General features: G+C 45.9%; 1 protein-coding gene across 6 annotated transcripts in view; it reads left to right on the top strand.

Moving 5' to 3' along the window:
* The window catches only part of CPSF4L (cleavage and polyadenylation specific factor 4 like), a 37,124-nt gene that overhangs the window by 17,462 nt on the left and 5,979 nt on the right, over positions 1-13,683 (top strand). For all 6 annotated transcript variants that reach the window (XM_073560245.1, XM_073560259.1, XM_073560242.1 and 3 more), the window contains 3 exons: positions 6,233-6,328; positions 7,873-7,966; positions 8,128-8,170. In XM_073560245.1, the coding sequence (XP_073416346.1) occupies positions 6,233-6,328; positions 7,873-7,966; positions 8,128-8,170 (233 nt within the window). The remainder of the gene's footprint in view (positions 1-6,232; positions 6,329-7,872; positions 7,967-8,127; positions 8,171-13,683) is intronic.

Genomic DNA, 13,683 nt, shown 5'->3' with positions numbered 1-13,683 from the left:
CAGCTCCCAGTGGTCTCAGATCACAAAAAATCAGTGGGTACTGAGAACAATAGCAGAGCGTTACCAAATAGAATTTTCATCCTCTCCCCCAGAAAGGTCCATTTCTCCCCGCAGAATAAAGACGACTCTCAGATGTGGGTCGATGTGACAGAACTGGCAAACTCAGGTGTGATAATTCCGGTTCCCCGGGCAAAAATTAGGGCGGACCACTATTCGTCCCTATTTGCCATCGCGAAGCCATCTGGAGAATCCCGTACCATTATAAATCTGAAACCCTTAATGCCTGGGTCACGTACAAAAAATTCCGAATGGAGTCAATCAGATCCACAGTCCATCTGATAGACAAGAATGCCCTGGTGTGTACCCTGGACCTGAAAAGTGCCTACTATCAGGTACCAATTCACCCAGTGTCACAGAGATTCCTGAGGTTTGCAGTAAGACTTCAGAATCGGACCTGCCACTTTCAATTTCAGTGTCTTCCGTTTGGTCTGGCCTTGGCACCTTGAGTCTTTACGAAGCTAATCGCGGAAGTGGTGGCGTTCCAAAGAAATTGGGGAATAATCATCATTCCATACCTAGACGACTTCCTCCTGGTGGCGAGATCAACAGAGGAACTGCGGCTACACAAGGAGAAGACAACAGAGGTTCTAGAGTTCCTGGGCTGGATCATAAACAAAGAAAAATCGGACCTAGTGCCAGAAAGAAGAAATTTTTTTTTGGGAGTACTACTGGACTACAGAAGTACAACTTCCTTCTTACCACCAGAAAAACAGACAAAGATACGGGACAGCATGAAGGAACTTCAAAAAGGCCGCGTTTCCATCAGAGTAGCAATGCACGCTCTGGGCCTCATGACATCCTGCATCCCTTGTGTCCGATGGGCACAGTGCCATGCGAGAACCCTTCAAAAAGAAGTACTTGCCGCCTGGGATCGTCATCAGACCTCCCTAGACAAGAAAATGGGCTTGTCTCCAGCAGTAAAAAGATCCCTGGTGTGGTGGATGCAGCGACAAAACCTAAGGAAAGGTGTCCCCTGGATCACCTCCTCATGCGTCATAATCACTACAGACGCCAGCAAATGGGGCTGGGGGGCTCATCTAGAAGGCAGAATTCTTCAGGGAGAATGGCCGGCAAACATGCAGTCCACTTCCTCCAACTACAAGGAACTTTACGCCACATGGGAGGCCCTAAGAAGAAATCAGGACCGACTAAAAAACCAACACGTCAAGATTCTATCGGACAATGTGACGGCGGTATCCTTCCTCCGGCATCAAGGAGGAATAAGGCATTGGGCACTCCAGGACCTGGCAAAAAAGATTTTTTTTTCCTGGGCAGAAAATACGGTTCTGTCAGGAACAGCCGTCCATCTCTAAGGATCACAAAATACAGTAGCAGATTATTTAAGCAGGCAGAAGACCTGTCCCACGGAGTGGGAGCTGAACACAGAGATCTTCCAGAACTTATGCCAGCGCTGGGGAAGACCGCAGATAGACCTCTTCGCAACCAGAAAGAATACCAAGACGTACAGGTTTTTCTCTCTGAATCCGCTGGACAATCCAGAAGGGGTAGACGCCCTAAGCCAGAAGTGGGGGCAGACTCTCTCATACGCATTTCCCCCGATAGCTCTCATTCCATCCATCCTCAGGAAGATTCAGGAGGATCAGGCAAGAGTGCTACTGATAGCACCTTATTGGCCGAAAAGGAGCTGGTTTCCACTCCTGGGGATTATGGCAGAAGATCGACCACTTCTGCTTCCACGGAGGGAAGACATCATTCACCAGGGGCCGGTTCTTCACCAAGATCCAGGAAGACTTCACCTGTCAGCCTGGATCCTGAACGGCAGATCCTGAGGGCTCGAGGCCTGTCAGACCAGGTCATATCGACTATTCAGGCCAGCAGATAACCAGTAACTTCTGCGATATACCACAAAATTTGGAAAAGATTCTGTCTAGATTGTGGCAAGCCCGACTCAGTGGAAGGAATACCAGACATCCCAAAGATACTAGATTTCCTTTAGGCAGGCTTTAATAAAGGACTTAGGCCTAGCACGCTGAAGGTCCAGATCTCGGCATTAAGTGCCTTTCTTGATTACCCCTTGGCCTCCCATCCTTGGGTAATAAGATTTATCAGGGCAATTCAGAGGTTACGTCCCACAATCAGGAGGTCAGTCCCCCCATGGGATCTTGGTCTTGTCCTGCGGTCCCTTTGCTCAGATCCCTTTATCCAGAGTCAGGAGATGCCCATTTCGCATCGCACCATGAAGGTAGCATTCTTAGTGGCGATCACCACTGCAAAACAGATAAGTGAGATACAGGCGCTATCTATCCGAGACCCATATCTCCGAATCTGGGAGGATCAAATAATCATGAGATTAGACCCCACCTTTTTGCCCACAGTTGCGTCAGTCCAAAGCTTAAACCAGGAAATAATTTTGCCTTCCTTTTGGGAGAACCCCTCACATGACCAAGAAAGGGCCCTGCACGAATTAGATGTATGCCAGGCAGTTATTGATTACATCAAGGCCACGCAGGGTTGGAGACAGGACCATAACCTATTTCTACTCTTTGGGGGGAAAAACAAAGGGAGAAAAGTCTCAAAAGCCTCCATCGCGAGATGGATAACATCGCTAATCAGTTTAGCCTATGTCTCTCAGGGGGTTCCTCCCCCAGAAGGGTTAAAAGCTCACTCAACACAAGCATTATCAGTTTCCTGGGCAGAAAGGGCAGGGGCTTCAGTAAACCAAATCTGTTGGGCCGCAACCTGGTCCAGGTTGGACACATTGTGTAAGCATTACAAATTGGATGTGTTATCTAACCAACAGACTGCTTTCGGGAGAATGATTCTCCAGGCAGTCATCCCACCCTAAGGGGATACTTTGGTATTCTCCCTGGTGTTGTCAGGAGGGATGTCCTGGAAAATAGGCATTAGACCTACCGGTAATTATGTTTCCAGGAGTCCATCCTGACAGCACGGATAGTTCCCTTCCCGAAATAATTGTCATATGTCGTAATATGATTCTGTAAATAGTGTTCAGTTGCATCATCCACGGTGTGGTACTTGGAAAAACACTGAGGGAATGGGGGTGGAGACTGTTTTTAACCTCTTGTGTGCTCCTCCTGTCCCTGCAAGGAGGCGAGGGACATCCTCCCTGGTGCTTTCAGGATGGACTCCTGGAAACAAAATTACCGGTAGGTTTAATGCCTATTTTTTTAACCTAAAAAGGATTTGACCTGATGTGTTATCCCGCATGCTCTGATGATAACCGAGTGTCTTTGCCAAGCTCGAGTAATATGTTTGAGTCCTCGCGGCTGCATGTCTCGAGCAGCAACAGATGCAGGGATTGTCTAACAAACAGGAAATCCATGCATGTGTTACTGCTGTCGAACAGCCGCGATACTTGTAGCTGCGGGGACTCGAACATAGTATTCGAGCACGGTGAAGTCACTCGGTTATCACCCGAGCATGCGGGATAACGCCTTATCCGAGCACGTTCGCTCATCACTAGAGACAACCCTTAGGCTGTGTGCCCACGATGCGATTGTTAAGCGTTTTTGCCACGATTTTCGGCGCGAAAACATTTAAAAATCGTGTACAGATGCCCCCATGCATTCCTATGGCATTCCGCACATGCTGTGCTAATGCTGCGCTTTTTTCCGCGGCGGAAACGCATCGCAGAAAAAATCGCAGCATGCTCATTCTTTTGTGCGTAATCGCAAAAAATTGCCGCAATTCCGCACCCATAGGAATGCATGAGAATCGCTTACTTCCCGCATGTGGCTATGCCCACCATGCGGGAAGTTAAGCGTCTCATGTGCGCTTGGTACCCACGGTGTGGAGGAGAGGAGACTGTCCTCCAGGCCCTGGGTACCATACCCCTGTAAAAAAAAAGAATAAAAAATCGGGGTATATTTACCTTCCGACGTCCCGCGCTGCATTCCCGGCCTAAGCGTTCCCAGTAATGCCTTGCGGCAAGGTCCTGTGATGACGTAGTCTCGCGTGACTTTAGCGGTCTCGCGAGATCGCTATAGTAACGCGAGACCAACGTCATCACAGGTCTTGCAAGGCATTACTGGGAATGCTGAGGCCCGGGATGGCAGCGCGGGACGTCGGAAGGTAAATATACCCCGATTTTTTTTTTTTTTTTTTTTTTTTTTTAACATTTTATCTTTTACTATTGATGCTGCATAGGCGGCCTCAATAGTAAAAAGCTGCTCACACTTGTCAAACACTATGTTTGACGAGTGTGACTAACCTGTCAATCACTTTCCAAGTGATGCTTCAAATCGCTTGGAAAGTGCTTGAGAAAATCGCTGCAAAATCGCGAACAGAATCGCGGTAAAATCGTGCGGGGAAAAAAACGCGCGATTTCTGGGAAGGAGTCCAGTTTTCAGTGTGCATTTTAACACGCAACGTGGACACATAGCCTAAAGGTTGCATTCAGATGTTGCGGTCACACTGTTGTTTTTTTTTTTCTTTGTTATTAAAAAGTTGCAGCAAAAATATTGTGCTTTTAACCAGTATAAGTCCATCGGCATCTACCAGTCCTTTGAGTCTATTGAGATACTGGAAATATTATTCAAGCAATCAATGTCCAAGTACCAAAGTTTTTGGCAGCGGACAACAGAAATGGTCACAGCATTATAAAACCTGGCACCGGAGTCGGCCTGGTGCAAACTGCCGGTCGTTTCTCTGGCACTAACTGGGACCACTTGGTCAGGGTCCTGTAACAGACGCTTGGCAGACTAATGTGGCGTAACACAACCGCTAATGGATGAATACAGCCCTCCAGCTAAGGTTGGTGGCATCCGGCCTGCATGGAGCTGCTTCTCCGGCTCTGTTTGTCTTCTGTTCCACATGACTGGACCTGAAAGTCTTGTGTAATGTCATAAACACACCCGGAGATGAAGATCACGTCAGTTATTAGCTGGTTTCCCAATGAATCTAGGAAATGATGTGTATTGATTTATATTATTTGATCTTTTTTTTTTTTTTAATTAAAGCAAAATATAAGAATTCTGTTAGTCCGGCATCTGATAGCCTGGAAACATGGAATAAAAAATGTGTCCTGGATTAGCAGGAATATACACAATGGGCTGAAAATTTAGAGCTTGTTCACCTGCAGCATTTTATGTCAATTTTTTTCAGCTTTTTTTTAAATTCGCTGAGCGCAATGAAGAAAACAGGTCTTTTCTGTGGTCTTTTTTTTCATCTAGGTATTGTATGGACAAAAAGATCCACCTGAAAGATACACAGATGGCTTTAAGAGGCTTGTAGAGGAGTTCTTTTTTTTTTCTTTCCCTGAAGTAGTTTTGAAAAATTTTGTATATTACGTTGTTATTTTTTTTTCTTCTACCTTTTTGATTTAGCAGTGTCTAGTTTGGAGTGGTTTCCATCAGGATCTGCAGCATAGAAGTGATATGAGGTGCAGTTTCCTTTTGTCAACTTTGATGTTTTTCAAAACCTGAAGTAGAAAAAAAACTCATATGAACAGCAAATCTGATGAAATTGCGGTGTTGTGGAGTAGGAGAAAAGCTACTTGATACAGAAATCATAGGGCGAAAGCTGTCATTATCCACAAGAAGTGAGCACTAGTGATGTGATGCCCTCCACAAAATATAATTTCACTCCATGAAGACCAATTTAAACTATCACTCCCAGCAACAAACCTCTCCACGGTTCTGTAGCTCTCTACATCTCCATCTACCACTTTACCCGTGCACGCTGACTTTTCTCATGCTGCACCAGTTCTCTGGAATGCGCTACTGCAGACAATCAGATCCATTCCAGTTCCCAACATTCACAATTTTGAGCACGCCCTAAAACACATCCTTAGGCAGACCTCCCCTAATCTGACTTCTCACTCTTCTACATTATTTATCAGAACCCGATCCCATCAATCATTGGTGTCCTCCACACTCCTTGCAAGTATAAACAGATAATGGCATGCTTATGAATTCCTGTGTTATGTTTGCTTCTCTGGAACAGGAGTTATTCTTTTTTGGCTATAAAGCTTGTCCGAAACGATCCATTCCGAACTGTAAAAACACACAAATTTGACTTTACCTCTTTTATTTTCCATTAAAACCAAGCAATATCTGAAAGCATGCAACCTCTAGTAGTATATATAGTGTGAATACTGCCTAGTGGTCTTCTGCTTCCCTCTAGTGGTAGACTGTGTTATAACATAAATTGCAGCCATGTATAATTTGTGACCCTTCATTGTCATTATTAGGTGAATGCAGCAACAAAGACTGTCCCTTTCTGCACATTGACCCAGCATCTAAGATTAAGGATTGCCCATGGTACGACAGAGGATTCTGCAAACATGGTAATAGTGTCATCAGAAAGTGGTTTTCATGTTAATGCATTTAAAAAAAAAATCATTTTTTTGTTCTATATAAAAAAATAAATAAATCTTGCAATATTCCCATTGAGGCCTAATATTTGACTCTTGCTTCCTGACATGGACACAAGGATCAATAGACTGACACAGCCCCTATATGTTTGTATAGAAGCATTCTCAACAGCCACTAATGCGGGAAAAGATCACAGTGAAGGGGGAGGAGGTGAGCTGTAACCTCAACTATCATACATCCCGTTATCTACTGTATATAGTGGTGTTATCAGTCATTGTATAAGAGGAGGTAAGCTGTGACATCAACTATTGTGAATGGTGGATCCTGCATTATCAGAACCTGGTATTATCAGTGTTTAGATGTCATCAGTCATTGTACAGGAGGAGGTGAGCTGTGATATCACCTATTGTGAATGGTGGATCATGTTATCAGTCATTGTACAGGAGGAGGTGAGCTGTGATGTCACCTATTGTGAAAGGTGGATCTTGAATTATCTACTGTATATAGAGGTGTTATCAGTCATTGTACAGGGGGAGGATGAGGTGAGCTGTGACATCTATTGTGAATGGTGGATCCTGCATTATATACTGTATATAGAGGTGTTATCAGTCATTGTACAGGAGGGGGAGGAGGTGAGCTGTGACATCATTTGTTGTTGATCGCATTCTATATTGTATATACTGTAGATGTGTCTCCTTTCATTGTAGTCCTGCCTGGAATAATATTGAGACTGCTGAAATCTTCGGTAGAGAGTTGAGCTTAGTATTATGCATAATACTAGGTGTGAAAATAGCACCGTTTCTGATTACTATATAGTTTGTGATATGGAAAACTGAAAAAAATTGTTAAAAAAATTGTATATATTTACAACATACAGGATTAATTTTAACAAGAAGTCATTCCCACTCAAGGGGTTGTCCAGGACTGGAGAAAAATAGCTGCTTTCCTCCTGAAACAGCGCCACACCTGGCTAGTGTCTAGTATGGCAGCTCAGTTTTATCTCTTTGGACATTTTCCTCCGGTTTATAGGGTAAACGCCACATCTTCCATAATGCACTGATCATTCTTTGGGCAGACTGTTTCTTGCACCATGGGTGTTTTCTTACAGCAGGCAGATGTTTCCATCATCACAATCCCCTGCGGGGCCACGACTGTCATACAATGAAGGCGATTCCTGGGAAGATCTATAGAGAAGCATTACTGTACATGATCTAGTTTCTCCTACTCCCACTAACGCCCTACGGAAGCTTTCAGCGGAGAATCGCCGACGGATTTTTATTGCTTTTGCAGCAAGGTGCATTGTTTTCTGGGTGGGGATTAATCCCTTGTGTCAGTCACTGGACACTTTGTTACGACTTCTCTACTTGCTGGTACAGATGGCCTCTTCTATATATCAGGATGTGGTGCCTATAGGGGTGTAGAGGACGCTCGCACCCGGACCCCGGAACTTGCACCAGCTGGAATCCCTTAATAGCTCTGCCTTTTCCTACTAATCCTCTTCCTTTCCATCACCCAGGTCCAGCCTGTAAGCACAGACACACCCGCAGAGTCATGTGCACCAACTACCTGGTGGGTTTCTGCCCAGAAGGTCCAAGCTGTAAATACGTCCAGTAAGTTGTCGGCTTCCCACGCACTCCAGTGGAAACCGCTACCTGTCTACAGGTCAATAAGGGAGCGCTACAGGCCCAGTGTTTTACTTGTGTATGTGGTCCCCTCCCCCCTCATCGGGGTCCCAAATAACAATCATCTGTTATGTTTATATGTTTTCCAGTCCAAAAGTTGACTTGATAATCTACAGTCCAGACCATATAAAGGTTAGTAATTTGTAATGCTAACTGAATTAAGATTGTAGCTCAGGAGTACAATACAGGATGTCATTTAGGAAAAGTAATGTATTCAGTAGGCAGGGATTCCACTAGCAGCAGAATAGTGAGTGCAGCTCTGGAGTATAAGGCTATGTGCACATGCTGCGGATTGGTCTGCGGATTTGTATCTGCGGAATCGCAGGTAAAATGACCTGCGGATTGGCCTGCGGTTTATCACCTCTACAGTGGAGGAGATGGTAAACCGCAGCAGTATCCGCAGAAAAGAATTGACATGTCATTTTCTTTCTGCGGATTCAAAACCGCAACTTTTCCACAGTTAAAAATCCGCAGCATGTGCACAGCAGATTGTAAATCACATAAACTTACATTGTTCTGCACACTGTCTGCAGAACTGCTGCAGATCCGCAGCGGCCAAAACCGCAGAGTGTGCACATAGCCTAATACAGAATGTAACTCAGGATCAGTACAGGATAAGTAATGTAATGTATGTACACAGTGACTTCACCAGCAGAATAGTGAGTGCAGCTCTGGAGTATAATACAGAATGTAACTCAGGATCAGTACAGGATAAGTAATGTATGTACACAGTGACTCTACCAGCAGAATAGTGAGTGCATCTCTGGAGTATAATACAGAATGTAACTCAGGATCAGTAATGTAATATATATACACAGTGACTGCACCAGCAGAATAGTGAGTGCAGCTCTGGAGTATAATACAGGATGTAACTCAGGATCAGTACAGGATAAGTAATGCAATGCGTGTACACAATGACTGTACCAGCAGAATAGTGAGTGCAGCTCTGGAGTATAATACAGGATGTAACTCAGGATCAGTACAGGATAAGTAATGTATGTACACAGTGACTGCACCAGCAGAAAAGTGAGTTCAGCTCTGGAGTATAATACAGGATGTAGGGGCGTGGCATGGCCGGCGAGGAGTTAGGACGCGTCCTGGAGAGCTCCCGCTTCAGCACCGGGAACCACCACAACAAGGGACTTACCCTGATGTCCAACACCCCAATGTCCACAAGGAGAAGCCGGGGGAGTGCGCCTTCAGGCTCCGCGGCACCCGAGAAAGCTCCCCACAACATTTCCCGCTACATCGCGGGAGCGGGGAAGAAGGCTGCAGGTGCAGGCGCCATGTTGGAAGCGGAGCGCAGAGGACAATCGGCCCTGCCGTCGGCAGGGAGAAAGGTACCGAAGATGGGGGAACAGCGTGGAGGGAGAGAAGACAGAGAGAGGGGACCTCCCCAGGATCTAGTGGGGCGACTTTGATGGAGGTGAAAGAAGCGAGGCAGTCTGCTAATAGCGGTAATAGCACCGCTGAGCCCCTGGAAACATATGCCTTAAAGGGAGACCCCGCAGACAGGCCGAAGAGACCTCACACTGCTGTACCCAATGCAGGCCCAGGGAGGGCCACCCTGACATACCCTGCGCCACTCTCCCAGGGAAATAATACTAAGGGTACCGTTACACTTAGCGACTCACCAGCGATCCCAACCAGCAATATGACGCGGTCAGGATCGCTGGTGCATCGCTAGGTGGTCGCTAGTGAGCTGCCACACAGGCAGATCTCACCAGCGACATCGCTGGGGACGGGGATCGCTTCTTACCTGTCAGACGCGGCGATCCTGCGTCCTCCTGCCCGGCTCCACGCGTCGCTCATCGTCACAGTAGGAAGCGCCGCAGGAAGCTGACGACGAGGAATGGTCCAACAGCTTCTCGCGCGATCAGCGATAACCAGCGGGGGAGCCGGTCGGAGGTAAGTATCACATGCAGCGATATCGCTAGCAATATCGCTGCAACGTCACAAAATCGGTGACTTTACAGCGATATTGCTAGCGATATCGCAGTGTTTAACGGGGGCTTAATACTAAGCCTCCTGACAGCAACCTTGCCATCACAGGAGACAATATAACTCAGGACGGAGCCGACCCCAAGCTGAGAGGGCAGCTTAATCAACCCATAATAATAAATGCTCATCAAGATGACTTGCCGTCTGGCATACCTCCCCCACCTACTCCTCAATTAGTCACGTCCATAACATCACAATGCGGGCCTGTGGCCCCTCTCCTGGCAGGAGAACCTGTAGTACCCATAGGAGTTGATTTCACATTACTGTATAATAAGATAAAAGACATACCGACGAAACAAGATATGGAACAATATATTGTTCGCTTGGAATCTTCTTACAAAGCGGAACTTTCTATACTTAAGGATGATATTCAACAATGCGGAGAGAAGGTTGAATCTCATGACCAGCTCCTGACTTCCCTGAATGACAGAATAGAGGCTCAAGAAGCTGCTGTGGCTGCCCAGGCTAGACAGCTGCAGACTCTGGCAGAGATGCTGGACGATTCTGAAAATAGGGGACGCAGGAATAATATAAGAGTACAGGGATTACCCGAAGCTATCCCTCCTCAGGAGTTAAACACCACCTTGAGAGGCATCTTCAATTCGGTATTGGATAGACCCCAAGATACCCCACTGGAGTTAGATCGTGCTCATAGGGCTCTGGGCCCGCGTCCTAATAATCAAGACCCACCGAGAGATGTGATCTGTCGGGTCCATAAGTACCAACTTAAAGACGCAGTCATGGGAGCGGCCAGGGGAGCAGGACCCATTAAGCACTTGGATACCCGCATACAGCTCCTACCAGATCTATCCAGATGGACTTTGCAGAGACGTAGAGCCCTTCGCCCACTCTTGGAGGAACTGCGACAAAAAGATCTTCCCTATACCTGGGGGTTTCCGTTCTGCCTCCGGGTTCAGAAGAGGGGCAGAGTACATCACCTGAGTCACCCCAGCGGAATCCCAGCATTTTCAGCTGCCCTGGATCTACATGAGGTGGACGTCCTCGACTGGCCACCCCTACCGTCCTTTTACAGAATGGACGACCCTCGTGGAGGACAGCTTCCTCAACGACAGCGGCGGCCCAATAGACGTGGGCGGGCACATCCGGGAGAAGGAGAAAATGACTGATGGCAGAGTTTTGTGATTTAGGAGAGATTTTCTGCATGGGTGGATGGGGGGTGGAGATGAGGGATCAGCTTTATTAGCAATGAGGAACGGAGGGTTAAATCAGATTATGTGATCGGTCAAATTTCTTTTCCTTTCCACTTCTTTCCACTTTCCCCTCTCTCCCCCCCCCCGCTCACTCTTGGATGGCTGTGTCTTCATGCTGAATATTTCCAGATACCTAGATGATTTGCCACCTTATGGGGCTCCGTTTAATGGAAGTCATGATTCTAGAAAGTTTATGGTGTTCTAGATTTAATGGCTGTGACGTCTTTAACATTTTCGGTTTTAACGATACTGAAGCTGAACATGAAACGTGATACGCCAACGACTCATGGGTTTGTTAGAAATGGTATATATAATCTTAAGGGGTTGGATTTCTTGTTTCAGGGGCAAGTGAAGTTTATTTCATTATAAGGTTGGGGACCGGGGGAGACGGGTCTCCATTTCTCTTCTTGCCGTACACTTACCCCCCTTGGAGGTGCTGTCCTGCCATTGAGGCGTACAGCAATTAGTGCATACCTCCACCTGGTTTCACGTTGTCTGTGGGTGTGTGCTTAATCACACCCGCTTTGTTAATTATACAGTCATGGCCAAAAGTATTGACACCCCTGCAATTCTGTCAGATAATATTCAGTTTCTTCCTGAAAATGATTGCAAACACAAATTCTTTGGTATTATTATCTTCATTTAATTCGTCTTAAATGAAAAAACACAAAAGAGAATGAAGCAAAAAGCAAAACATTGATCATTTCACACAAAACTCCAAAAATGGGCCGGACAAAAGTATTGGCACCCTCAGCCTAATACTTGGTTGCACAACCTTTAGCCAAAATAACTGCGACCAACCGCTTCTGGTAACCATCAATGAGTTTCTTACAATGCTCTGCTGGAATTTTAGACCATTCTTCTTTGGCAAACTACTCCAGGTCCCTGATATTTGAAGGGTGCCTTCTCCAAACTGCCATTTTTAGATCTCTCCACAGGTGTTCTATGGGATTCAGGTCTGGACTCATTGCTGGCCACCTTAGAAGTCTCCAGTGCTTTCTCTCAAACCATTTTCTAGTGCTTTTTGAAGTGTGTTTTGGGTTATTGTCCTGCTGGAAGACCCATGACCTCTGAGGTAGACCCAGCTTTCTCACACTGGGCCCTAAATTATGCTGCAAAATTTGTTGGTAGTCTTCTGACTTCATAATGCCATGCACACGGTCAAGCAGTCCAGTGCCAGAGGCAGCAAAGCAACCTCAAAACATCAGGGAACCTCCACCATGTTTGACTGTAGGGACCGTGTTTTTTTCTTTGAATGCCTCTTTTTTCTCCTGTAAATTCTATGTTGATGCTTTTGCCCTAAAAGCTCTACTTTTGTCTCATCTGACCAGAGAACATTCTTCCAAAATGTTTTACGCTTTTTCAGGTAAGTTTTGGCAAACTCCAGCCTCGCTTTTTTATGTCTCGGGGTAAGAAGTGGAGTCTTCCTGGGTCTCCTACCATACAGTCCCTTTTCATTCAGACGCCGACGGATAGTACGGATTGACACCGTTGTACCCTCGGACTGCAGGGCAGCTTGAACTTGTTTGGATGTTAGTGGAGGTTCTTTATCCAACATCCGCACAATCTTGCGTTGAAATCTCTTGTCAATTTTTCTTTTCCGGCCACATCTAGGGAGGTTAGCCACAGTGCCATGGGCTTTAAACTTCTTGATGACGCTGCGCACGGTAGACACAGGAACATTCAGGTCTTTGGAGATGGACTTGTAGCCTTGAGATTGCTCATGCTTCCTCACAATTTGGTTTCTCAAGTCCTCAGACAGTTCTTTGGTCTTCTTTCTTTTCTCCATGCTCAATGTGGTACACACAAGGACACAGGACAGAGGTTGAGTCAACTTTAATCCATGTCAACTGGCTGCAAGTGTGATTTAGTTATTGCCAACACCTGTTAGGTGCCACAGGTAAGTTACAGGTGCTGTTAATTACACAAATTAGAGAAGCATCACATGATTTTTCAAACAGTGCCAATACTTTTGTCCACCCTCTTTGTTATGTTTGGTGTGGAATTATATCCAATTTGGCTTTAGGACAATTCTTTTAGTGTTTTTTCATTTAAGACAAATTAAATGAAGATAATAATACCAAAGAATTTGTGTTTGCAATCATTTTCAGGAAGAAACTGAGTATTATCTGACAGAATTGCAGGGGTGTCAATACTTTTGGCCATGACTGTATTGTTATCTTCTGCTTTTCTAATTCTTAACTCTTTGTTTATTCTCTGTATCTAACCTATCCCCACCCCATTAACCTTCCCCCTTCCCTACAGCGGGCGCTGGACCCCGGAGCGGACCCATCCTTGTGGAGGAAGCTTGAGTCCCTCGATCCCAGTCTGCAAACACGATGCCTGGTAGGACTGCCACACAGAGGATCACATTGGGCTCCTTAAATGTGAGGGGCTTCAACACACCACAGAAACGGTCGCATATCTTATATG

This window comes from Dendrobates tinctorius, unplaced genomic scaffold (assembly GCF_039654945.1).
Source record: "Dendrobates tinctorius isolate UK_male_01 unplaced genomic scaffold, ASM3965494v1 ptg000014l, whole genome shotgun sequence".
NCBI lineage: Eukaryota > Metazoa > Chordata > Amphibia > Anura > Dendrobatidae > Dendrobates > Dendrobates tinctorius.
This window is presented reverse-complemented; position numbering and strand designations above follow the sequence as displayed.